This window comes from Myxine glutinosa, chromosome 10, assembly GCF_964187855.1.
Source record: "Myxine glutinosa chromosome 10, kmMyxGlut1.1, whole genome shotgun sequence".
Classification (NCBI taxonomy): domain Eukaryota; kingdom Metazoa; phylum Chordata; class Myxini; order Myxiniformes; family Myxinidae; genus Myxine; species Myxine glutinosa.
This window is the reverse complement of record NC_136270.1, coordinates 86,218,068-86,244,583: the sequence shown is the minus strand read 5'-3', so window position 1 is coordinate 86,244,583 and position 26,516 is coordinate 86,218,068. Positions and strand designations below refer to the sequence as shown.

At 44.5% G+C, this 26,516-nt stretch overlaps 1 protein-coding gene across 2 annotated transcripts in view; it reads right to left on the bottom strand.

The window, feature by feature from the left end:
• Window positions 1-26,516, bottom strand: part of MINDY3 (MINDY lysine 48 deubiquitinase 3) — a 140,417-nt gene that overhangs the window by 22,843 nt on the left and 91,058 nt on the right. For both annotated transcript variants that reach the window (XM_068126614.2, XM_078785838.1), the window contains one exon: window positions 537-609. In XM_068126614.2, coding sequence (XP_067982715.1) covers window positions 537-609 — 73 coding nt within the window. The remainder of the gene's footprint in view (window positions 1-536; window positions 610-26,516) is intronic.

Here is a 26,516-nt window from a genome sequence, read left to right as displayed (position 1 = left end):
TATTTCAAACCCCTGAAATTTCAAAGCTGAAATATTTGAAATATTTCAAAATATAATTTGAAACCCCGGGATTACCAAGCAAGTTTTTGAGAATACAAAGTTAAATATCATGCTTCCTCTAACAGAAAAGTACAATATAACTCCACCAGAAGTCTTCTTTTTACCAATGTGATCAAAATGACACTTAGAAGTGATACATATCATGACACATGCCCTTTAAAATATTTTATCTCCAGTTGCACAAAAAATCCCAAATTATCTACTCAGAAGGTCCACCACGAAGATCCATTTTGCTGCCTGTTTCCGGAACTCCACAGAGTCGCCTTTGACATGTCATAATCAGTGACAACTCTATATCATGCTGTTAGGATAGTAGACAATGAAGGACAGCACATCTTGACATCTTGTCGCATGGCAGAGTGCACACATTGGTGTATATCAGGAGTGCTTGATGCATTTATAATTTGCAATCCAACTTAATGAACTACCTTTGACATGAGTCTTGAAAGAAAAAATGCATGCCTTTTAAAAATCACCTTCAGGGTCAAAGGTCTTGAAAATGCGGCGCGCATTGTCAGCAGGGGATTCTGGCAGAACCAGGCTGAGTTCCTGGGGGGTATAGGGAGAGGGTGGTCGGCAGAATGAAGGTGAGGGCTCCATGGTAAAGCAGTAGTTGTTAAAAGCGCAATAAAACATGTCACATTAGTTGCTCCACCACCTGCTCAAACTCCTAAACACATTCCCTCTACCCTGCTAATCCGCAGGGGCAAACAGCGATTCCTCAATTACAAGTCTTTTTCATCCTTCAATTTCGACAATGCCGATTGTTTATTTTGTTACTAAGAGAAGTTGATCAATAGTGATGTCAGCAACACCAGTTAATAAATGTATTAATTTGCTATTTGTATATACAGCAGACAAGCAGTATCACCATGGCATATGCAAAACAAGGAACAACAGCGCACTGCATGGAAACACCACCAAAGAAAGGCAAAAATCCAAACACAAAGTCAGAATTTATGACAACGCCTATTAAGAAAGAAAGAAACGATCATATCAAAACAAGACCACAACCAGGGCTTCAGAATGAATTTTTTTCTCCTTTATGGCTTGAACTCGTGACCCTGTTATTTCGTTACCTCAAATTACGTTTCTAGAAATATTTTTCACGGATATAAAAGCATAACTTTAACAAGTATTGCTCATAAATAGAAAAAGAAAAAAACACCAGGTTGATGAGTCAGAGACTATTTATATTTACAGGGCCTTCGGAAAGTATTCACACCCATTGACTTTTTCACATTTTGTTGTGTTACAACCTGAATTTAAAATGGGATAAATTGAGATTTAAAAAAATCAATGATCCACACATAATGCCTCATCATCCAAAGTGGAATATTTTTTGAAGAAATTTTTACAAACCAATTAAAAATGGAATACAGAAATATCGAATTTACATAAGTATTCAACCCCCTGAGTCAATAATGAGTAGAAGCACCATTCAGAGTGATTACAGCTTCGAGTCTTCTTGGGTATGTCTGTATCAGCTTTGCACATTTGGATTTGGAGAGTTCTTTCCCATTCTTCCTTGCAGATTTGCTCAAGCTCTGTCAAGTTGGATGGGGAACATCAGTGAACAGCATTCCTCCAGTCTTTCCACAGATTATCAATGGGATTAATGACTGGGCTTTGGCTGGTCTACTCAAGGACTTTCACGTTCTTGTTCTGAAGCCATTCCAGTGTTGCTTTCGCTGTATGCTTGGGGTCATTGTCCTGTTGGAATGTAAGTCTTCACTGCAGTCGAAGATGTTTTGCACTCTGAAGCAGATTCTCCTCAAGGATTTGCCTGTATTTGGCTCCATTCATTGCTCCCTCGATCCTTACAAGTCTTCCAGTCCCTGCCACTGAAAAGTAACCCTATAGCATGATGCTGCCACCACCATGCTTCATGTTCGGGATGGCGATGGATGGGTGATGAACTGTGCTCGGTTTCCGCCAGATGTAGCGCTTTGCATTCAGGTCAAACAGTTCAATTTTAGTCTCTAAAGACCACATCAAATTTTGCCTCATGCTCTTAGAGTCTTTCATGTGCCTTGTTACAAACTCCAGGTGAGCTGTCATGTGCCTTTTTTCAGGAGTGGCTTCCGTCTAGCACTCTCCCATAGAGCCTAGATTTGTGAAGTGCTGCAGCGACCATTGTCCTTCCTGCAGGTTCCCCCATCCTCAGCCAAAGAACTCTGTAGTTCTGTCAGAGTGGTCTTAGGTACTTGGTCACCTCTCTGACCAAGGTCCTTCTTGCCTGGTTGCTCAGTTTGATCGGATGGCCAGCTCTAGCGTCTGGATAGTTCCATATTCTTTCCATTTACTAATGATGGACCTCAATGTGCTCTTGGGAACTTTAAACACTCCAGAAATTGTTTTTTACCCTTCCCCTGATGTATGTCTCCTCGCAATTCTATCTCGGAGTTCCACAGACAGTTCCTTGAACTTTATGGTAGAGTTTCTGCTCTGACATGCACTGTCAACTGTGGGACCTTATACATATAGAAAGGTGTGCTTCTTTCTAAATCATGTCCAATCAATTGAATGGGCCACAGCTGGACTCCAATTATGTTGTGGAGACGTCTCAAAGAAATTGGATGCACCTAAGCTCAATTTGGAGTTTCATAGCAAAGGGGTTGAATACTTATTCAGTCAAGACATTTCAGCTTTTCATTGTTAATTGATTTGTAAAAAATTCTAAAAAAAATTTCACTTTGACATTTTGGTGTTTAGAGATCAGGCCAAAAAAAAAACCCCTCAATTTTATAAATCCATTTTAAATTCAGGCTATAACACAATAAATGTGAAAAAGTCAAAGGGTGTGAATAATTTCTGAAGGCACTGTAAATAACCCATTTCCTTCCTAGCTAAATACTCAGTTATTGAAATTAAGTGCGATTAGATTACAGTGTGGGTATCAATCTCATATTATTACTTCTGTCACTGGACGGAGGTTATGATTTCACCCGTCTGTCTGTGAGCACAATATGTAAAAAAGTTGTGGCCAACAGATTCTGATGCACTTTATGGACAGGTTGGGCACAGTGTGACAAGAACGAAATGAGTAGATTTTTGGTGAAGATCAGGATCCGGATCCGGATACTACAATTTTTTTTAATTTTGAAAAGTGATTCTTCATGATTGAGATGGGGACAAAAAAGATATGTAGCATGATATTTCAAAGTTGTGGACAAATTCGGCCAAGACTAGGTGGACGAGTTGGTTAAGTGACAAGAACAAGCCAATTCGATTTTGGTGCATATTCAGATTCGAATCTGCATCCGTGAGTTTTTTTATTTTTAAGGTGATTCTTCACAATTGAGAGATGGAGCCAACAATGTAGCCTGATATTTTAAAAGGTTGTGGAGTGGACAGGTTATGACAAAACGGGGTGGATGCATTGGGTAGGTGACAAGAACAAGCTGATTCGATTTTGGTTCAGGTCCGGATGTAGATCCAGTCTATCAGTGGGAAATAAAATGTAAACTGTTGAGCGTGGTGGAGATATGCGCTCTACCGAGTGCCATTCTAGTTTTTTTTTCTGTATCCCAAGGGCTACACTAAAAACCTGTCATTGAGAAACAAGGGAATATTAGCAATGGAATAACTAAAAAAGAACTAAGCATCAAAGGTGAGTCGGCGTTTCGGTATTCTCCTAGGAGCTAAGGTATTCCTCAGATGCACCTATCTCATCACAGTGTATAAGGCTTTCATAAGGGGCTCCATGAAGTGCAGCTCCCCATGTTGGGTTGCTCCTGCTTCCTACCATGCTCCTCGAGGCAGTTGAAGCAGGGACTTCCACACCATTGGAATTTGGAATCTCAAGAAAGGAGTCGGATTCCTGAGGAATGTCACTCTCTGACTGACTCTATTTTATACAAGGTTACATCTGGCCTTGCTCCTTATACCCTCCCCTACCTCTGCCCTTCCCTCGCCTCACAGGTCACACAAGTTCTTCCTGAAACTCCCACCTGCTCACCCTCCTAAAGTCCAGGCTGATTGCCCACCTGCAATCATTCATACCCTTATTCACCTGATTGTGGAATAACCTCAATATCTGTTGACTCATCCTCCTCACGTCAGTCTTTCAAATGAGGTGCCCATCACTACTGCATGCACCCTCCCATTTACATCTCCAATGTATTCTACACATGCTGATTCTTTCCATTCTGTTCCTCCCTGGACAATTGCTACTCGCTTTTGTGTTATTATTCCGTTCCTCCCTGTATATGTCTACCCCTCCCCTCTTCGGCTCATCAGTGGGATAGAAAATGCAAACTGTTCAGCTAGGTGTAGGTATGCGCCCTACTGAGTGCAATTCTAGTCTATTTTTGCACTGAATGGTGTTGATGCAATCCCAAGGCTGCTCAGATTCACAAGTGTCGAAGTGAGTCGATGTCATCTCCACTAAAATATGGACAAAACCCTGAAATTGGGACATTTCAGGGTTTTCTCAGCTAATATGTTTGATTGATTGATTGGATTATATCCCATTTGACCGAACTAGTACACCCGCAGACTCAGGGAGGGGCAGGAAGGGTCATTCCTCTTTGGGGTATATAGATTACAGTCGATCTATGGGCGGGTCTCAAGAACATTGGGTGTGTTCATTTACCAAGTTTCGTGTGAAGAGATCGCCAAGTGGTTTAAGCATTTGAGCAAGGACTCAATTCAAAACCGTTAAGGAACAGCTGGCTTGGCAAGCGCAAGCTGACTGCTTGGTAAAGGAGCACAACCCGTGCTTCTCCCTTTCAGTTTCGTATGAAACAGCAGGAGTGAGTTTCAAAAGTTCGCTACGAAAAATGCCACGATAGCGGCAGAAAGGGTCATGTTATTAACCCAACATTTGTGGGTTTTATAGAGTATAGTAGATCTTCGCTCAGTTCTGTAAGTAAACCTTACTTCAAGGATGTCGGGATTCCTCCAAATTTCTTCACTTAGTGTTATAAAGAGCATTAGCGACTGTTTAAAAAGCTAAGCATACGTGTTTGTGGTGTATAATATTTTCACTTCCTGTAGAAGCCGTTGCTCCCACAGAAACACCATTATAACTATAAGCTATTCATACACATTATCACTGCAGGAAAAACGCCTTGATATATCTTCTTTAAAAACGCCACGATAAAGCTAATTTAACATTTATATACACCTCAACGTGCAACCCCATTGACGGCAATGACGGGCAAACTCACTCGGGGGGAGAAAACCCCCTTGGGGAGGGGGTGGGGGGGAATGAATGCGCTACAACCTTCATTGTGTAACCCTTGGTCATCCTGTCAAGTTTGGTTGAGATTGGATAAGTAAGGACAGAATTTATTGGCGTCAAAAATTCATCAGACAGACACAAATGGCGTATTTTAGTATGATAAAGAAGTTGGCCCTGCAGTTGTGTTGGATCATGGAATTCACTGCCACACATTGGAAGGGACATAAGCCAGCTACCTTCTCCATACTAACAGCCAAGTTTGAACGCTAATATCCCGATGGTGACTTTTAAAAAGAAACACCATCATGTATTGACGGATACCTTGGCCAAATTTGCAATTCCCGTCCTTGCCTTTTCTGGAAATTATGTGACAAACCACAGATCAGCATTTTTCTTGTGCAGGGAAGTGCTCCGACAGCACCCACTCTCAGTTCAAAGAATAATACCTATCAGATAAAATACAGTACATCCTGCTTTGAATAAACCTCTGTCAGGTACAAATGAATGTAAAAGACTGGACTAAATCACTCAAAGTATTTGTTTCACTGGAACCAAGACATAATACTGTTGGTTCACAAACAATCAATGAGATTGGCGAAAATGCCATTTCCCCAAACTCAAAAACATGACTGTTAACGCACAGTGTACAACAAGCGCCTCACCAATCAGAGAATAATGGAGTAGGACACAAGTGAGTGTTTTTGTGTGGTTGTTGAAGAACAAAGGCGCCTGTTTGTTACCATGTCCATGCATATGCACAAAGGCGCCAACTTGTTAGTATATAAAGAGTAGCACCAGTCTGTTACATGTGCAACTTCCTCCTTTCCATGGTGGTTTGATGAACATCCAAACAAAGGACTCCTTTATACAAACAGTGGAACAATGACTCGGGAATGCCCATCTCCTGCTGTTAAACTGCAGATGCTGCCCTGACAGTGGCTGTCGTAAGCAACCTTCCAGGCTGGCCCTCATGAACTCCATCAGAAGGAAAGTGTGTGCCTACAGGCATGGAAGCAACAGGAGGTTTCTGCTCTGGCTGCAAGAAGCCTTATGCTTTCATCTCGGCAGCCTAACCCATGGCCTGACCCCAACCTCCTCTCACCATGAACCCATCTGTCAATGTGCAAAGGCCCTCCGGTACCACAGTATTCACCTTCACATCACGCACAATGTAACTAGTTAGCAGGTAAAGCTCAAACGGTACATGTACGATCGAATGCCAAAGCAGCAGACTTGCATCAATTTGCCAATGAGTTGCAGAGTATAAAGTGATGTAAACGCAACCCGAAAGAGATGCAATCGCAAACTGACATGTAACATGTCTATTACGTGACTTGCTTTATAAAGATTAATGTGTTAAAACCTTTATGAAGAGGCTGTGGACAGAACTATCTGACACCAATATATTAAAACACCCAATGAGGTGTGCCGGGATTAGGTTAAGGTTATAACGAGAAGGGTTATTTATTGTTAGACGCCTTTGTTTTTTGTTTTTTTTGTAAACAAAAAGTCAAAGCTCGTAGAAGAGGTAGAACACAAATTGATCAGAATGCACCATAACAAAAGGAACATCAGAGAGAGAGGGGGGAAAGACCAACAGCAGCATCAAGGGACAAATTAGACAGACGGAAAACAAGGGATGTGGGTTTAAGGATGAGCGGTAGAGGACAATGCAGGGGACGGATGAGATAGATACAGAAGCAAACGCTCAGGAAGGAGAAACTGCAAAGTTGGAGGGGGAAGGTGGTTTAACGAGGGTAGAAAAAAAAAATCAGGGTTTTGGATGGGGGATGATCTGAGATGGTGGTGAGCAGATGTCTTGAAGACCAGAAAGGAAGGGTATGATATTGAAGAGGATGTGGAAATTGATTCCACAAGTGGGGAAAAGAGGAGCAAACATCTACCCAAAAGGTAAATCAACCATGGTGCAAATGAAATAATGATTAATTCAAATGAAAATGAAAAACACAAAATGACAAGTGTTCCGGTATGCATCGTGTGTTTGCTCGAAACAAGGCCAAATTTAAATTGATAAACAACATAAAATACATTTATAAACAAAACTAAATCAACAATGTCCACACGTATGAAGGTAGACACACACACACACACACGCATGCACGCACGCACGCACAAGCTATTGCAAAAACAATTCAGCTGCACCAACTCACACATGTTTCTCACAGTTACGCAAATCAAAATATAAAAAATCCAGAAGCTCTTTGATGGTAATTGGTTATTATCGATTTAGAAAAAACCTCCAAAAATCATAAAGGCAGCACAAGGGTGAGCACAAAGAAAGTTATTTGCAGCTCATGGTTGCACTGCATTTCACAGCAAAACAAAACCAGCAGTACTAGGGAGTGTTTCCTGATCAACCACAAAGAACCATGTTCTGTACGACTACAGCGGAGGCGTTTGTAACCGATGGAGACTGCAACCGCCGGAGAGCCTATCGGCCAGGATTCCGAGCTTGGAAACCATGATGACCAGATGTTAACGATGGCCTGCCTAAAGCAGATACGCCGGCGGAGATGCAGATGTGGGAGACGAGGGGAAGGAGGGGCAGAGCAGAGGCGAGGGGCTGCAGCAAACATCAAGTTTGTCTCGAGGGTACGCAACGCATGAGAAACTGTTACACTGATGTGCAGTTTGCAAGATACCGAACATTCACAAAGAATGAGGTTACGAAAGCACATTTCACAGCTGTCTGTGATGTTCTCCCACGGAAAGAATCCGGCATTTCACTCTGTTTCGCCACAGAACGCAATTGTACGAAGCAATGCACAGGCCCCTAAACAATGACGTAATAACTGATAGCTGTGTGGAATGCTGACTGAAACCAAAGAAGCCCTTCTCAAAATCGTTTCAGGAAATGATCTAATCCGATGCAACTGCAAGATGTAATCGTAATTATGGAGGCAGCTATTAAATATTTCACCTCATTCACATACTATTAAGATTTAAAAACATCAAGTCAATCCATCAGCTTCAAACATGTACAGTGCCTTCAGAAAGTATTCACACCCCTTGACTTTTTTCACATTTTGTTGTGTTACAGCCTGAATTTAAAATGGGTTCAATTGAGATTTTTCTGTCACTGATCTACACATAATGCCCCATAGTGTATTTTTCAATATTTTACTAAATAATTAAAAATGAAACGCAGAACTAGCTAATTTACATAAGTATTCAACCCCCTGAGTCAATTATTTGTAGAAGTACATTTGGCAGCGATTACAGCTTGGAGTCTTCTTGGGTATGTCTGTATCAGCTTTGCACATCTGAATTTGGGGAGTTTCTCCCATTCTTCCTTGCAGATTTGCTCAAGCTCTGTCAAGTTTGATGGGGAGCATCAGTGAACAGTGATCTTCAAGTCCTTCCACAGATTTATCAATGTGATTCAAGTCTGGGATTTCGCTGGGTCACTCAAGGACTTTCATGTTCTTGTTCTGAAGCTATTCCAGTGTTGCTTTGGCCGTATGCTTGGAGTCATTGTCCTATTGGAATGTAAATCTTCGCCACAGTCTAAGGTCTGTTGCACTCTGAAGCAGGTTCTCCTCAAGGATTTGCCTGTATCTGTGTCCTTTCATTGTTCTGGAGCACAATATCTCAAAAGGTTGTGGACGGATTCGCACAAAATGTGGTGGACGAGTTATGACAAAACTAGGTGGATGAGTTGGTTAGGTGTCAAGAACAAGGTGATTAGATTTTGGTCCAGGTCCAGATCCAGCCTATCAGTGGATACAAAATGTAAACTGTTAAGCCTGGCGGAGGTATGCGCTCTACTGAGTGCCGTTCGAGTTTTAGCTGTAGTTGCAAGACTTGTGTTTAATATATCTCAAGCTTTGCAAATTTTCAAATTAAATATATTAAAAACCCGACGATGTACTGCCGATGTACTGTACATTGCGTTCAGAAGGTATTCACACCCCTTGACTTTTTTCACATTATGTTATGTTACAACCTGAATTTAAAATGGATTAAACTGAGATTTTTGTCTCTAAATTATCTTAAATTGTCCCTGCCTAAAACACCTGCCTAAAACAATATTGTTTTTGGCCCCATCTCTCAATGATGAAGAATGGCGTTGGCTTAGCGGCTAGGGTGCCAGCTTAGGATCCTAGGATCCTGGGTTCGAATCCCGGTCGATCACTGAATTAACGCCAGGGGGGTTGACTCAGCCTGTCATCCTTCCAAGGTCGGCTAATTGAGTACCAGTTCACTGGTAATTCCCTGTTTGTCGTAAAAGGCGACAAACAGGGTTGGCGGCAGGAAGGGCATCCGGCCGTAAAACATTGCTTCAAAAAGGGGACCGAAAAACAACAACAACCACGGTGCCCGAAAAAGGCCAACCCCCGCTTGCGGGGAAAAATGGCCTCTAAAGGTGGTTTTTTCTCAATGATGAAGAATCACTTTTAAAATTATAGTATCCGGATCCAGATCTTCACCAAAATTGAAACTATTCGTCCTTGTCACACACCCAAACTGTCGACTACATTTTGTCCAAATCTATCCACAACTTTTTGAGATATCCTGCTCACAGTCCATAGATACCCCACCCACATTATAAAGTTGGCCTCCAAAGCCAGATGCTGACTGGGCATCCTTTGTCGTGCAAAGTCCTTCCTTGACACACCTCTATACACCGAAAAGGCCTTCATCCGCACCTTGATGGAATACTATTCTCCCACCTGCTCTGGTTCCCCTGCCTCACATCTTGCTCAGCTTGACGGCGTAGAAACTAAGGCTTTCAAGGTCATTGGAATCTCTTGCGATTACTCTGAGTCTATGGGCCTATCACTTCACCGTCACTGAAAGGTCGGTGGCTCTGTTTTCTTCCACCACATTTCTGGTCTTGCACCCTCCACCCTCCCCCGTGCTCTGTCCACCACATATATCTGCAGGACACACGTAGTACACCAGCAACCACCTCCTAGCTAAACTGCCTAAATCCAGAACCACTGCTCACTTCCACTCATTTATTCCTCTTTTGCCCCATCTGTGGAAACCACCTCTCACACTCTTCAATCTCATTCTTCCCTCCATATCTTCAAAATAGCGGTTCACCACCACGTCTTCATCCCCTATCCGACACAATTATCTTTTCTACGCCCGTTAAACCACCCCACCCCTCCGAAAACTTTGCTTATGTATCCCATCTTATTCATCCCTTGCTTTCTCCCCAACAACTCATCGTTACTTGCCTCCCCTGGTTGTCTGTCACCGTCGACTTTTCCCCTCTGCCTTGCTGTTGCCGTTTCCCCTTTCTCCTGCTGTTCCCTTTACTATGTTGTGTCCTGATCTGTTCTGTGTCCTAGTTACTACGAGTTACTATCGCGACAAATTAATGTTTCATTGTTTTAACAATGTTTTAACAGTTTCTCGTGCCCCCTTGTTTAAATGCATAGACAAATACCCTGGCGAGGCTCCACATTGTTAAATGCTCTGTCTTGTTGGAAATTGCAATAGATTGGAGCAGTTATTTAAAAAAAGTGTAACATCTGGGCTCCACATTATTCCATTTGGGATGTAGTCTCAAATAACAACGAGCAATGCTGAAACACCTGCACTGAAGTCATCTTGCAAGGATGGCGATTCAGAGAGTTAAAGTTGTGGTTCACCCCAAATCAGCTTCATCTTGATCGTGCTAAGTGCTTAGTTAAAAATAAATAATAAATCGAGGCATTTTTTCCCACCACAAACCCCTCGTCTCAACACCACTCACCCCCATATACCCTGTAATGAAATTTCTACGCATTGCTGAGTGGATTTCTTCTTTGTTGGACAAATCCAGCTGCCCAGACTCGTCTTTTCACCATCATTTAAGCTGCACAGTTTCTAATTTAAGCTGCACAGTATTTTGCAAAATGAAGCATTGTTGTCTATTTCATGGAGGCTTCCATGTTTTCTGAGAAGGACAAAGCTTTTATAATTTTACGACAAATATTGACAACACTGAACAAGCGTAATAAAAGAAGCTAAATTCCAGTTGCGATGACTATTTTTCTTATTCAGTTTCATCATCATTTCTAAAATTTAAACAAGGTACCCTTCAGCATCAGATAATATGCCATTTGTTTCCTTAATTGTGTCATTCAAAAAATGTCATAAGCCTCAACTATTGTAAAGAAAAACGTGCGAAAAATTGGATTACCATCTAATAATAATCTTTCATACCTGTATAGAAAATCGTGTTAATTCGTGTCGTGTCTTTTGAGGCCTTGTATAGTGTCCAACCTTGAGGCTTTGTTTTTCTCTCAGCGGTCCGTCGTTTGTGCTCCAATAACTTTTGCTCTCTGTTTTTCCCAGTCTTTTCACCCCATAGCCTACTTCCTTGTTTAAGATCTCAACTAAAAAAAAACAAAAAACAAAAAAACATTTCCTTCTCTGTTCTTATTCGTTGTTCTTATTCGTTTATTCGTTCGTTCGTTCTTCGACCACGTGTTTCTCCCCCATTTCCCCAGATAGTTTTCACTGTTAAACTTTAAAACGTTTAAACTTTCCCCTCAAGTTCTGTATTCTGTCGTATATTATAACACCTTTTTCTTCTTCTTCTTTAAAAGGTTGCTTTCGACTTGCTCACCAAATCTATTCATCCCCAAAAAAAATTCCATCTCTTACAGTGCCTCTTTTCTACATTCCCTAAACTCTCCTGCACTCCATCCTCCCTCCAGCATCCTTAAACGTATTTTTGACTTGAAGGTGACAAGAAACTCATTTTGCAATAAATGTTCGTTTCCCATTAATCGTACACTTTCTAAAATCCAATCTCACCCCTCCCCTCCAAATCTTCCCCATCACCCCTCTCCTCCAAATCTCCCCAATCACCCCTCCCCTACAAATCTTCCCCATCACCCATCCCTTTCAAATCTTCCCCCTTGCCCCTCCCCTCCAAATCCTCCTCATCACCCATCCCTTTCAAATCTCCCCCCTTGCCCCTTCCCTCCTAAACTCCCCCCACACCCCTCCCCCCAAAGACTTCCCCTCGCCCCTCCCCTCCTAGACTCCCTCCTCACCCTCCCCTCCAAATCTCCCCCATATCCCATCCCTTTCAAATCCCTCCCCTTGTCCCTTCCCTCCTAAACTCCCCCCTCCCCTCATAAACTCCCCCCTCACCCCTCCCCTTAAAATCTCCCCACCCTCAATTCTTCTCCATTCCCCCCCTCTCACCCCTCCTCCTCAAAGCGTCCTCCCCGCTTCTTCCCCCTTCCAACTCTCACCTCCATCTCCCCCAACCTTCTGCCTCGCTCTTCCCCCTCCTCAAATAACACCTCATTGTGCCTCACCCAATCACCATCAAACCTTTTGTCCGCCCCATCCTTCCCTTTCTCCGAGCTATTCTGAAATCTCTGACACACCTTCAACAGCTCTCCCTACCTCTTCCACATCTTACCCTCCCCTCCTCCCTCCTGTTGTGTATCCGACGCTCCCCCTTCCTCTTCATTAATGGTATGGACCTCAAACATCCGGGGCCTTCGTTCAAACTTAACTGATCTCTCCATACAGGTTGCTTCTGACAAACCAGACGTGATCTGCTTAACAGAAACTTTCCTCCTTCATCATGTCTCTGATTCCTTAGTATCTCTCCCGGGTTACTCCCTCCTCCGGTATGATAGACCTGAGCCTGGGAACTCGTTCTGGAGGTGGGGTTGCTATCTTTATCAAAAACTCTCTTCCTCACTCGACTCGCCCTGCACTGCACTCTCTCCACCTCACCCCGAGGAATACCTCTGGCTACGGCTTCCCCTTCGCTCCCACCTCTTGTTCATATGTGTGTTGTACCGTCCACCAAACAGTGATGACTCCATCTACATCTCGCTGTCTGATAATATGGACCAACTTCTATCAACTCATCCCAACTCTCTCTTCCTCATATGTGGTGATTTCAATTGTCACCATGTCAGTTGGCTGGGTGTGGGTACCTCTCTCACCAGCCATGGCTCCTCAGCAAAGGACTTCTGCGACTCACTGGGACTGACACAATCTGTCAATTTCCCGACCCGGATCTCAGTCAACGGAGCATCTTCTCTTCTGGACTTGGTTATGACTAACTTCCCTGAAAATGTCTGCTGCTCTTCTTCTGCTCCAATCGGCTCATCTGATCATGTGCTTGTTAAAGTGGACATCTCTCTGACCATTCTCAGGGAGCCTGCTCAGCATCGACGAGTCTGGAATTTCACTCAGGCCAACTGGCACGGTCTTCAAGCAGCCATCAATCATCTGGACTGGTCTCCCATCTCTTCCGCCTCTGACATCAACCCATCCTGGGAATTCTTTCAAAGTAAATTGCTCTCTCTCATGCACAGATTTATCCCATCTCGTCTTCAGTTGTCATACCCTTCCTCCCGTCCATGGTACACGGAATCTTGTGGTGAGGCTGTTGCCCAGAAACAACTTGCCTTAGTCTCCTGGAAAGCAAATCCAACGGAAGGAAATCTCATTTCCTTTCACAAAGCCCGAAACAAGTGTGTGTCCACCCTCAAGAGAGCCAGGAAACAATACCTCTCCGTTCTCAAGACCGAACTCTCTTATCTGTCTCCCTCTTCCAAATCCTGGTGGCGTCTGGTCAAATCTGTTTCTGGTGATTGTTCCCCCTCCACCCTCTCCCTTACCTCAAACGGCTACACGGCTGAATCCGCACGTGAAAAAGCTGAATGCCTCAACTCTGTGTTTGCCTCTAAATCTTGTGTCCCAAACCCATCCCTCTCTGTACCCACCGTACCCAGTCGTACCCAGCTGCTCCTGGACTCCGTGTCCTTTCCTCCCCGCTCTGCTCACCAAACTCTCCTCCTTTGGTATCCATGGAAATCTCCACGCATGGCTGGCGGACTTCCTCTCTAGTCGTAGTCAACGTGTGGCCCTGAATGGGTTTCTCTCATCTCCTCTTCCTGTTCAGGCTGGAGTTCCCCAAGGCAGTGTTCTGGGCCCTGTGCTTTTTCTGGTCTTCATCAATGATCTTTCTGACTCTCTTGAAAATCCTCTCTATCTCTTTGCTGATGACTCCACTCTCTGCCGCTCCATTCCTCATCCCTCAGATCGACAGTCTGCAGCCTCCTCACTCTCTGCAGACCTGGACAAAATCACAGACTGGGCAAACAAGTGGAACATGTCTTTCAATCCTGACAAATCTCACACTCTTACGATGTCTCTCCGAAAAGACCGACTGGACAACCCTCCCATCTACTTTCTGAATAATGTTCTGTCACTCAAGCTTTTGGGTCTCACTATCTGCCATGATCTTTCCTGGGAAAACCACATTTCCAAGCTGGCCTCCAAAGCCAGTCGCCGACTGGGCATCCTCCGTCGTGCAAAGTCCTTCCTTTGCACAACTGAGCTCCTCACCACATACAGGGCTTTCATCCGCAGCTCAATGGAGTACTGCTCTCCCCTCTGGGCTGGTGCTCCTGCCTCACACCTAGCTCGTCTTCACGCTGTTGAAACCAAAGCGTTCAGAATCAATGGAATCTCCCGCGATGACGCTATCTCCGAGGGCCTTTCACTTACTCACCGCAGGCATGTTGGTGGTCTTTCCGTCTTCTACCGACTCCTCTCCGGCCTTGCTCCCCCAGCTCTCTCTGGGCTCTGTCCCCCAAATATTCCTACAGATCGCACAAGATCTGCCTGCAATCCTCTTATGGTTAAACTGCCAAAATCAAGACTCTCTGCTCACCTTCACTCCTTCATTCCTCTTTTCTCCCGCCTCTGGAACAAACTCCCTCACTCTCTTCAATCCCACTCCCCCCTCCAGGTCTTTAAAACAGCTGTTCACCACCATCTCTTATCTTCCCCAATGCAAAACCTTGATCTTTTCTACCCCTGCTAATTTAACCCCAAATCCACTTTTTTTAAATACCAACTTCTTTCCTGGAAGTCCTTGGTGTCCTTGCGTTTTATACCTATCCTGCCTCCCCCCAAGCCCTCTCCCTCCCACACATCTCCCGATGTCCCTGCTCTCAAATGTTGTTTGTGTGCTTCCTCCCCTTCTCTCCCCATCTTGTCTACCGCTCCCCTTATTATATACTTTGTTTGCTTGTTTGTTTGATAAATGTTAGCTCTTTCACGAGCCTCGATTCTGTATCCAAAAAAAAAAAAAAAAAAAATGATTGTCGTGAATACACAAACAATAATTGTTTTCATACATAATGGAAAAACTGCTGTTTTATATGCTGAGAAAAAGCTTTACAACCATTGTCCGTGGTGCGAGTAAGTGCTAGACTCGCTTGCATGAAATTTTTATTGTAAAGAACAGGACTTCATATGTGTATAAATCTGGCCTCAAGTGTGCATAAACGTGCTCGGGCCACAATTAAAAAGCAATTGGTGCAATAGTTTTCTGAGCATTATGGATCATTCAGCAGAAGTCATCCGATTAGAGAATCACAATTTTAAATCCAACACCATTCCTCCGCTATTAATCTTTAAAATTGTTTCCTTTTGTAATCTGTAAATCTGTAAATGTTTCTTTTATAAATAGTCCTGCAGCACTGTAAAGCAGTGAATAGAAATTTAAACGAAAAAGCATTGCTTTGTCCGCATCCGCTTTGTATTCGGACATCTTCCATGTCCGAATGACGAAAAACGAAAGCTGAATGATGAAAAAAGCTGAATTTTTAAAAAGATTTTAGGCGACCATGACCTTTTGACCTCAAAAACAAGTGATCCACAATGCAAATCCTATTCAAATTTAAAGTCAATCAGATAGAAATTGACAATTTTGTAACCTTGACCTTTGCCCTTGACAGAACACAGGTTGCACCCGATTAATTGGATTATTGGCATGTTAATATGATAACATATTGATATTTTATGCAACCTTTACCTCTAACCTTTTAATTTAAAAAACCGTCAAAAAACAATTGGCTTCTAGCTTTTGATTGGTGAACCGATTCAGTAACCAAATATGCAAATTCTTTAAATCCTAGGGAAATCGGATGAAAATTGATGCTTTTATGCAACCTTGACCGTTTGAACTAAAAAACAAAAAACAAATTGCTTCTAGCTTTTGATTGGTGAACCAATTCAATGACCCAATATGCAAATTCTTAAAATTTCAGGTCAATTGGATGAAAATCGACGATTTTATGTGACGCTGACCTTTGACATTTTGATCAAATTATTAATTACATTACATTTACATTTTCCCACATATATATCAATTTTCATTATTAATTTGTCGTCTCCATATTCTCGTAATATAGTCCGGCAGATATGTGAAGAATTGTGGTAGAATTGTGCCTTTGATGATACAAGCATGAAACTTGGCACACAGTTAGGGCATACCCTTACAGTGAAATTTGGATGTAGGGGCATTCCAGATTTCTCCTTGGCCCAAAATGGCGGCTAAGAAGGACATATTTACCTATTATTTCAGACTTGTCATTTGTGCTGCTATTGAAACACAATGTAATGAGCATATTATAAATTGTCATGTACATGCTATGCAATACCTTCATACTGGGTTCAAAATTGGAATCTACGGTGGCCTATAAGGGGCAGAACAAATGGTTTACCATTGCAATAGACAGGACTGGTCTAGCGGTTTAATTATTTAACTTTGCATGACTATCTGATTTCTCCTGGGTGTAATTTTGGTTCAATACCTTTATATGAACAACTTTGATGTAGCTTTATGAACTTTCCTATCATAGACTAGGTGACTATAAGGAACAATGCAAGGCTAGTGAAAAGTTACGAAAGCGAATTACTATATTTATGATAATAATGTATGTATTTCTTTTTCAGATGATAACTCGACTGCACTGCACCTTCGCTCATTGACTGTAGTAGCTACCTAGATTTGGTTCCCAATTTGTATATTGATTGGATGGTGGTGGTGGATAATGCTTAATTGACAATGGCCAACAAAAATTTCAAGCTATTAGACCCCCAAAGCCCTAGTACATCTGGAACAAACATGCCTTATCTGACAGATTGGGAGAAGTGTGTGTTATGTCAGGAGGTCACCGATGAGGCCCTTGCCTGTCCAGCTGATTCCAAGCGAACCACAGGGTCCGGATACCAAACTCTTGCAGATTATCTCCTCACCTTCAGCCAGATGGGCTGCCTGCCAAAATCTCTAGAACTGCCCCGCCTGGACGATGGTGAAGGTATCCAGTCAACCTTCCAGAGCCACAAGGCTAAGTGGCATGATTCATGCAGACTGAAATACAACAAAACTGAACTGCATCGGGCACAAAAAAGAGAAACGTCTAGTGAAGAAACCGCAAGTGTCTCAAGAAAGTACACCCATCACAGAGTACATGTAGACCACACACAGCCACAGCCTGAAAAGTGTTTCTTTTGTGACAAACCAGCGGGTACTAATTCTCTGCGAAAAGCTTCCACCTTCGACCTCGATAAACATGTCAGGACAGCTGCCCTGAAACTAGGAGATCAGGCACTCCAGAAAAAGATCCAATGGAGATGGCCAGAAACACACGGAGAAGATCACTTCGTCATGGTCTTTGGTGGACTCCATATTGAGATGGCAGCATGGAAAACCCTCGGTGACCTTCTGGATAGCAGTGGGTGGACAGGCGTTCTGATGCTTGCAGGGGTTGCTACAAGTGGTACTGCTGATTCCTTCCTGAAAGTGACCCATGTGACACGCACACGACGAGCACACCAAGTCACAGCCAGTACTCTCTATCTTCTCCTGAAGGAAGCCTACAGCCAGTACACCAGTGGACTAGATGAGGGACAGGATACGATACCACTAGATGACTGGTGCGGTGAACAAGCCAATGCAAGTCCACAGTTTCAGTTCTGGTTCCTAATTATGCAGCTAGAACTGGCAGTCCTGATCTATGTGAGATCCGTCCGTGAAGGAAACTTCCAACTGTACACTGATGCTCTGACCAAGCTTGTACCATGGTTCTTCGCCTTGGGACATACAAACTATGCCAGGTGGATCCCAGTTCACTTGCGCGACATGGTGACACTTGCAACAAAGCATCCAACTGTATACGCACAGTTTCTGGCAGGAAACTTCACCATGAAGAAGACTACACGTGCATTCTCTGCCATAGCCTTAGACCAGGCACACGAGCAAAATAATGCATTGGTGAAAGGTGATGGAGGGGCTGTAGGTCTTACGGAGAATGCTGCAGCTTTGCGCCGATGGATGGTGTCTGGTCCAGAGATGGCCAAACTGATCTATAAGTTCGAGGCCACAACAGAAAAAAGAATTAGGAAAACTGAACTAAAACACCATGAACAGACAAAGCACACGCAGGTAGCCTTTGCTCGAGATGTGAGAGCACTCACCCGTGTCATAGGAGAGATGGGGAACCCATTCTGTGACGACAGCAAAGATCTCTTGGTGCTAGACAGCAGAGACCTGGCAGACCCAGCAGTCATCAACACCCTTTACCAGATCGAGAAGCTGGGAAAAGAACAGTATGACACATATGTGAACGAGAGGCTTGTACATCAGACAAAGCCTATCACTGACCCAATAAAAAGAAACAATCTCCCTCTCTTCAGCCGACCCCCAGTCAGAGAGAAGTCAAGAACAGAGTTGAAGGTGGTATCTCTGAAGAATGACTGCGTTCTGTTCTCCAGGCTGTTTATTGCATCCCAGACACGGAATGGAGATCTTGATGAATTATTTGCACATGAAAACCAAGCTTGTCCCCCTGCATTGTCACAAATGGGCAAAATCCGGCTTGGAACCAAGTCTGATCTGGTTGGGTGCTTAGAAGATCTGATCACCTCACAGGAAAATGATGATGTAAGCCCCCCTGTTGAAGTCATGATCCTGGATGGAGCAGCCATCGTGAACATGCTGGCACCTCGTAATGCGAAGACCTTCTCTGAGTATGCATCACTAGTATTCTTGCCATACATCACATCTCAGATACAAAATAAGAGCAGGGTTGATATTATCTGGGATGAATATTTCCCAGACAGTTTGAAAGCCGACACCAGGAAGACGAGGGGTAAAGGCACCAGGAGACGAGTTGAGCCATCTAGTTCCATCCCTCGAAACTGGCAGGCCTTCCTTCGCATAGACGAGAACAAGGTGGAGTTGTTTGACTTTCTAGCAACGAGGATAGCAAACATTGAGACTGACAAGCAAATCGTCACCACAAACCACAAAGAAGTTTTTTGTACACAGCCACGAGATGTTACTGGTCTTTCCCCGTGTAGTCACGAGGAGGCAGATACAAGGATACTACTCCATGTCCAAGATGCAGTCAGACAGGGCTATACCAAGGTGTCAATCCGCACAGTGGACACAGATGTTTTGATCCTTGCAGTGGCAGCAACTGGATATCTTGACATCGATGAACTCTGGGTTGCTTTTGGCACAGGGAAGAATTTCAGGCACTTGGCAGCTCACGAGATGGCTGTGGCACTGGGACCAAACAAGTGCCGAGGGTTGCCATTCTTCCACGCCTTCACTGGGTGTGACACCGTGTCCTGCTTCGGCGGAAGGGGGAAGAAAACAGCATGGGAAACATGGAAAGCCTATGATGAGGTCACCTCAGCTTTCTGCGCACTGGCTGCCACACCAACCATTTCAACTGCAAATGACAACATGGATCCACTGGAGCGTTTTGTTGTTCTGCTCTACGATCGAACAAGCAGCCAGGAACATGTTAACGATGCCCGCAAGCATCTCTTCACCCAGACTGGTAGATCAATAGAGGCTATCCCACCAACACAAGAAGCCCTCAGACAACACATCAAGAGAGCTGCCTACCAAGCCGGCTTTTGTTGGGGCCAGATGATGATTTGCGCACCTGAGCTCCCATCGCCAAGTGAATGGGGTTGGAAACAGAGTAATAACGGCTGGGGGATATATTGGACAACCCTCACAGAGGCAACTGAGGCATGCCGACAATTGATTAGATGTGGATGCAAGAAGGGTTGCAGGAAACAGTGCAAGTGTGTTAAGGCCGCACTCCAGTGCTCAGCTCTGTGTCACTGTGCAGGGGAGTGCACACGATAGTATACAGGAGGAATAACACACCTGTTACATATACACAAACATGTGGAAGACTGTTTTGTAGACTGTTTTATAGTGAAAGTCACTTCCACAGCGTTAATGTGGCATTTTCACTTCATTTCCATTGTGTTTCTGGAGTTTGCTCAAAATAGCTCAAAAAGTAATTATTTTTGTAAAGAATCAGGACCAAATAAATGTTATGTGAGTTTGTTGACATTTAATTATGATCTTACAACCTGTTTACGTGAAAAAAACATCATAGGTGTGCTTGAGCAATAAGTAAATCTAGTTTTATAGACATCGGTACTGTGTATCTTATTATCCGTAAACGGCCATTTTTAAAATGGCCGCCATTTTGTCCCTAGGAAAAGATTTGAATGCCCCTATATCCAAAAATCTTCCTAGTAGTATGCTCTATCAGTGTTCAAAATTTCATGCTTGTATCACCAAAAGCACAATTTTTTCACATATCTGCTGGGCTAATAAAGCTTTGTTGAAAATTACAAAATCTCGCCATTTATGGAAAGCATGACTAAAAGAGTGATGGAACTCAATAAGGCAAAAAGCGGACACACAAAGTATTGACTGATACTATAAAATGACGCTGTTCTTGTTATTTACAAAAGCTGTTTGTTTCACATGCATTCATAAAGACTGTTTTAATTTCCAATAACAAACACATATCACTGTTATCTTATAAGTATTTTCAAGTTTATATGTGTTTGTTTGTGTGTGCGTTTGTGCGTTTGTACATTATTGTGCCCCAAATTTTGGGTAAAGTGCTTCCGAATTTTGGCAAAGTTTTAAGCTACCACACGTTGGCCTCGACGTCCATCTTGAGGCCAACAAAAGGCCACTATCAAGTGAATATTGGGATGTGGCATCAGGCAGTGCTGCAGCGAGCCCGCGGGCAAATGTAACCACCATAAGGCCAATAATTCCATGGCATACTCCATAGACAAAAACATTCAATGTCCAACACGTCCCGAAACCACTGCAGGGAAAAGCTCACCCAGCCGGACAATGCAGGGTATCTCTCACTCCCCTCTCCCCCACCCCTTGGGGCCCTACTACTCATGAATAATTTGATGAACTTACCCCAAATTATTAATATCATTGGGCGAACACATTCGCCAAACCAAGACATGCGCCAAATCAACACGTGCGCCAAATCAACACATTCGCCAAACTAACACATTTGCCAAACTAACACATTCGCCAAACCAACACATGTGCCAAACCAACACATGTGCCAAACCAACACATGTGCCAAACTAACACATGCGCCAAACCAACACATTCACCAAACTAACACATGCGCCAAACCAAGAAATGTGCCAAACAAACACATTTGCCAAACTAACACATGCGCCAAATCAACACATTCGCCAAACTAACACATTTGCCAAACCAACACATTCGCCAAACCAACACAAGTGCCAAACCAACACATGTGCCAAACCAACACATGTGCCAAACTAACACATGCGCCAAACCAACACATTCACCAAACTAACACATGCGCCAAATCAACACGTGCGCCAAATCAACACATTCGCCAAACTAACACATTTGCCAAACCAACACATTCGCCAAACCAACACATGTGCCAAACCAACACATGTGCCAAACCAACACATGTGCCAAACTAACACATGCGCCAAACCAACACATTCACCAAACTAACACATGCGCCAAACCAAGAAATGTGCCAAACAAACACATTTGCCAAACTAACACATGCGCCAAATCAACACATTCGCCAAACTAACACATTTGCCAAACCAACACATTCGCCAAACCAACACATGTGCCAAACCAACACATGTGCCAAACCAACACATGTGCCAAACTAACACATGCGCCAAACCAACACATTCACCAAACTAACACATGCGCCAAACCAAGAAATGTGCCAAACAAACACATTTGCCAAACTAACACATGCGCCAAATCAACACATTCGCCAAACTAACACATTTGCCAAACCAACACATTCGCCAAACCAACACAAGTGCCAAACCAACACATGTGCCAAACCAACACATGTGCCAAACCAACACATTCGCCAAACCAAACACATTCGCCAAACCAACACATTCGCCAAACTAACACAAGCGCCAAACCAACACATCTGCCAAACCAACACATGTGCCAAACCAACACATGCGCCAAACTAACACATGCAGCAAACTAACACATTCGCCAAACTAACACATGTGCCAAACCAACACATTCGCCAAACTAACACATGCGCCAAACCAACACATTTGCCAAACTAACACGTGCCAAACCAACACATTCGCCAAACTAACACATGCGCCAAACTAACACATGCACCAAACCAACACATGTGCCAAGCCAACACATTCGCCAAACAAACACAAGCGCCAAACCAACACATGCGCCAAACCAACACAATCGCCAAACCAAGACATGTGCCAAACCAACACATTCGCCAAACTAACACATGCGCCAAACCAACACATTCACCAAACTAACACATGCGCCAAACCAACACATTCGCCCAATTGAAGGTTCCCAAGAGCAGAGTGGCCTCCATAATTCTTAAATGGAAGAAGTTTGGAACAACCAGGACTCTTCCTAGAGCTGGCCGCCCGGCCAAACTGAGCAATCAGGGGAGAAGGGCCTTGGTAAGAGAGGTGACCAAGAACCCGATGAGCTTCAGAGCTCCAGAGAGGGGGGAGAGCTCCAGAGCTGAGCTCCAGAGATCCTGTGTGGAGATGGGAGAAACTTCCAGAAGGACAACCATCACTGCAACACTCCACCGATATGGGCTTTATGGCAGAAGCCTGAAGAGTGGCCAGACGGAAGCCTCCCTCAGTGAAAGACACATGAAAGCCCGCTTGGAGTTTGCAAAAAAGCACCTAAAGGACTGAGAAACAAGAAACAAGAAGAAACAAGAAGGGAGACTGAGAAACAAGATTCTGTGGTCTGATGAAACCCTGATTGAACTGTTTGGCTTCCGTCTGGCCACTCTGCCATAAAGCCCAGATCGGTGGATTGTTGCAGTGATGGTTGTCCTTCTGGAAGTTTCTCCCATCTCCACACAGGATCTCTGGAGCTCAGCCAGAGTGACCATCGGGTTCTTGGTCACCTCTCTTACCAAGGCCCTTCTCCCCCGATTGCTCAGTTTGGCCAGACGGCCAGCTCTAGGAACAGTCCTGGATGTTCCAAACATCTTCCATTTAAGAATTATGGAGGCCACTCTGCTCTTGGGAACCTTCAATGCAGCAGAGATTTTTTTTGTAGGCTTCCCCAGATCTGTGCCTCGACACAATCCTGTCTCTGAGCTCTTCAGGCAGTTCCTTCGACCTTATGGCTTGGTTTTTGCTCTGATATGCATTGTCAGCTGTGAGACCTTATATAGACAGGTGTGTGCCTTTCCAAATCATGTCCAATCAATTGAATTTACCACAGGTGGACTCCAATCAAGGTGTAGAAACATCTCAAAGATGATCAAGAGAAATGGGAGGCACTTGAGCTAAATTTCAAGTGTCATAGCAAAAGGTATGAATACTTATGTCAATGTGATATTTCAGTTTTTTCTTTTGAATAAATTTGCAAAACTTTCTAAAATCCTGTTTTCTCTTTGTCATTATGGGGTATTGAGTGTAGATTGATGAGGGAAAAAATGAATTTAAACGATTTCAGCATAAGGCTGCAACATAGCAAAATGTGAAAAACGTGAAGGGGTCTGAATACTTTCTGAATGCACTGTATATTACATGACCCAACTCTTTCTAAAAATGAATAACAAAAACAATACCATGAAAGATGTGAGGAAAAGAGAATTGTAAATAACTGTACTGTAAGGAAACACAAGGATATTCAAGAAAACTTGGGCACATGAGGAAGCTATTTGGCCAATCATGCCGGTGCCATATCCACACTGTAATACTTACATCAGCTGCAATAGCTCTATTTATATGGCTAGCCCCAAGTACAGCATCTAGGAACACAATGGCCGACTCCTTTCAAAATATACCATGGAATCTTTAATGTCCAGGCGGACAGGATGGCCTAGAGGTACGCACACTCACCTCTAAGCTCTCTCGCCTGGGTTTTAATCCAAACCCAGCTATAAACTATCAGTTCGGTGTTTCTCAGGCAGGGCGATTCATCAATGTGTGTGCCGTCCCTCGGATGGACGTTAAGCTGGGAGTCCCGTGTGCCGGTATAAGTTGATGGAAGTCAAAGATCGTGTGGTGTCCTTCGCAAAGAGTATGCAAGCTATCGCCGGCACCATGGCCAAATTCCAAATTCATGCCATAACTAGTTGAATGTCAGGCCTGATCAGCTGGTTATTGAAGACTCGGGCCAAAAGCATCCCCTGGCCGACCCCAAAAGGTGGAATAATAGTGCCCATTAAGGAAGAAGAAGGGATCTTTAATGTCCACAACCTGCAGAAAGACAGGACAGCGCTGGTTTTAAATCTCCAGCCAAAAGATGGCCCAGGATGCAGCGTCCCTTGCTGGCACTGCACCACTTGCACCAGCAAAGCAATATTTCGTCCAATCCAAACCAGAAGGAATTTTAACCAGGACATGGTAGCGAACACACGACCAACTGAGCTATTCCCCATCCACCTTTCCCATAAATATATCTTTGTATCATCACGGCAACAGAAATGAACAATGAAAATGCCAACAAAGCAGACAAAATTATTCCAAATTAAAGAAAAAGACAAAGTAAATCGAAGTAGAAGACACTGCAAGGGCAATGACGTTACGTTGAAGAAAGATAAATGCAAGTTTAAGAAAGGGGTAAGGGGGAGGGGTAAGGAGGTAAGGGGGAGGGGGAAGGGGTGAAGGGGGATAGGGGAATGGGGGAAGGGAAGGGAAGGGGGGAAGGGATGGGGGGAAGGGAAGGGGGGAAGGGAAGGGGGAAAGGGGAAGCAAGGGGTAGGGGGGAGGGGGAGGAGGAAGGGGGAAAGGGGGAGGGGAGGAGGAAAGGGGAGGAGGAGGAAAGGGAGGGGGGAAGGAAGGGGGAGGCAGGGAGGGGGAAGGGGTGAGGAGAGGAGGGGGAGAGGGGGAAGGGGTGAGGAGATGGGGAGGAAAGGGTGAGAGGGGAGGGGGGAAAGGGGAGGGGCAAAGGGGAGGAGGAGGAGGACAAGGAAGGGGGGAAGGGGGAGGTGGAGGAGGAAGGGAAGGGGGGAAGGGAGGAGGAGGAAGGGGAGGGGGAGAAAAGGGAGGGGGGAAGGAAGGGGGAGGCAGGGAGGAGGAAGGTGTGAGGTGAGGGGGGGAAGGGAGAGAGGGGAGGGGGGAAATGGGAGGGGGAAAAGGGGAGGGGGAGGAGGAGGGGAAGGGGAAAGGGGAAGGGGAAGGAGGAGGAAGGGGAAGGGGGAAAGGGAGGAGGAGGAAGGGGGGGGAAGGGATGAGGAGAGGGGAGGGGCAGAGAAGGGGGCAGGAAGGGGAAGAGAAGGGGGAGGGGAGGGGAAGAGAAGGAGGAAGGGAGGGGGAAAGGAAAAGGTGAAGGGAGGGGGAAAGGAAAAGGGGAGGGGAAGGGGAAATGGGGAGGGGGGGGGGAGGAAGAGGGAGGGGTGGGGTGGAAAGGGTGAGGAGAGGAGGAGGGGAAGGGGAGGGAGAGAAACTGTGAGGGGAAGAGAAGGGAGGGGGGAGGAAAGGGGGAGGGAGTCGAGTGGGAGGGGGAGAGAGAGGAGGGAGGGTGCAGAGGAGAGAGAGAAAGGAGGGAGGAGAGAAGAACGGAGGGTGGAGAGGGAAAGGGTCCGAGAGGAGGGAGAGGAGAGGAGTGAGGAGGGGTGGGGAAGAGGAGCAAGGAGGAGCAGGAAGGAGAGAGAGAAGGGACAGAGGGTGGAGCGAGGAAGTGGGGGCGGGGGGGGGGGGGGAGGAGAGAAAAGAGTAACTATGTCACACAAAAATGTTAGTCAATGAAAAAATGGGTACGTAAAAACAAGAAGGGAGCTCTGTCTACTGTAACGCCATGGCTTGCAAAAGAAGCCTGAATAGAGTTCACCAAGTGGCGGTTCACCTCGTTAATCATATTCAAAATGGGAGTTATAATACACCCAAACCTCCCCGGCCATGTGACTAATTAATTAAGTACACTGGCATTTCTCACTTCATTTTTAGAGTCCTCGCCAAGCGGCTTAAGCACTCCAGCAAGCACTCCTACGAAATGGGTGTGATGAAATAAAGGTGAAGATCCGTTGTAGTTTCCTTTCTGGTGGTGAGATAAGCAATGTGCCTATAAGAGGATTGGCCTGAGAGTGAGGGAACTGTCTGTCTATTGTTTTGTAGATGACATGGAGGATTGATTGCCACCAAGTTT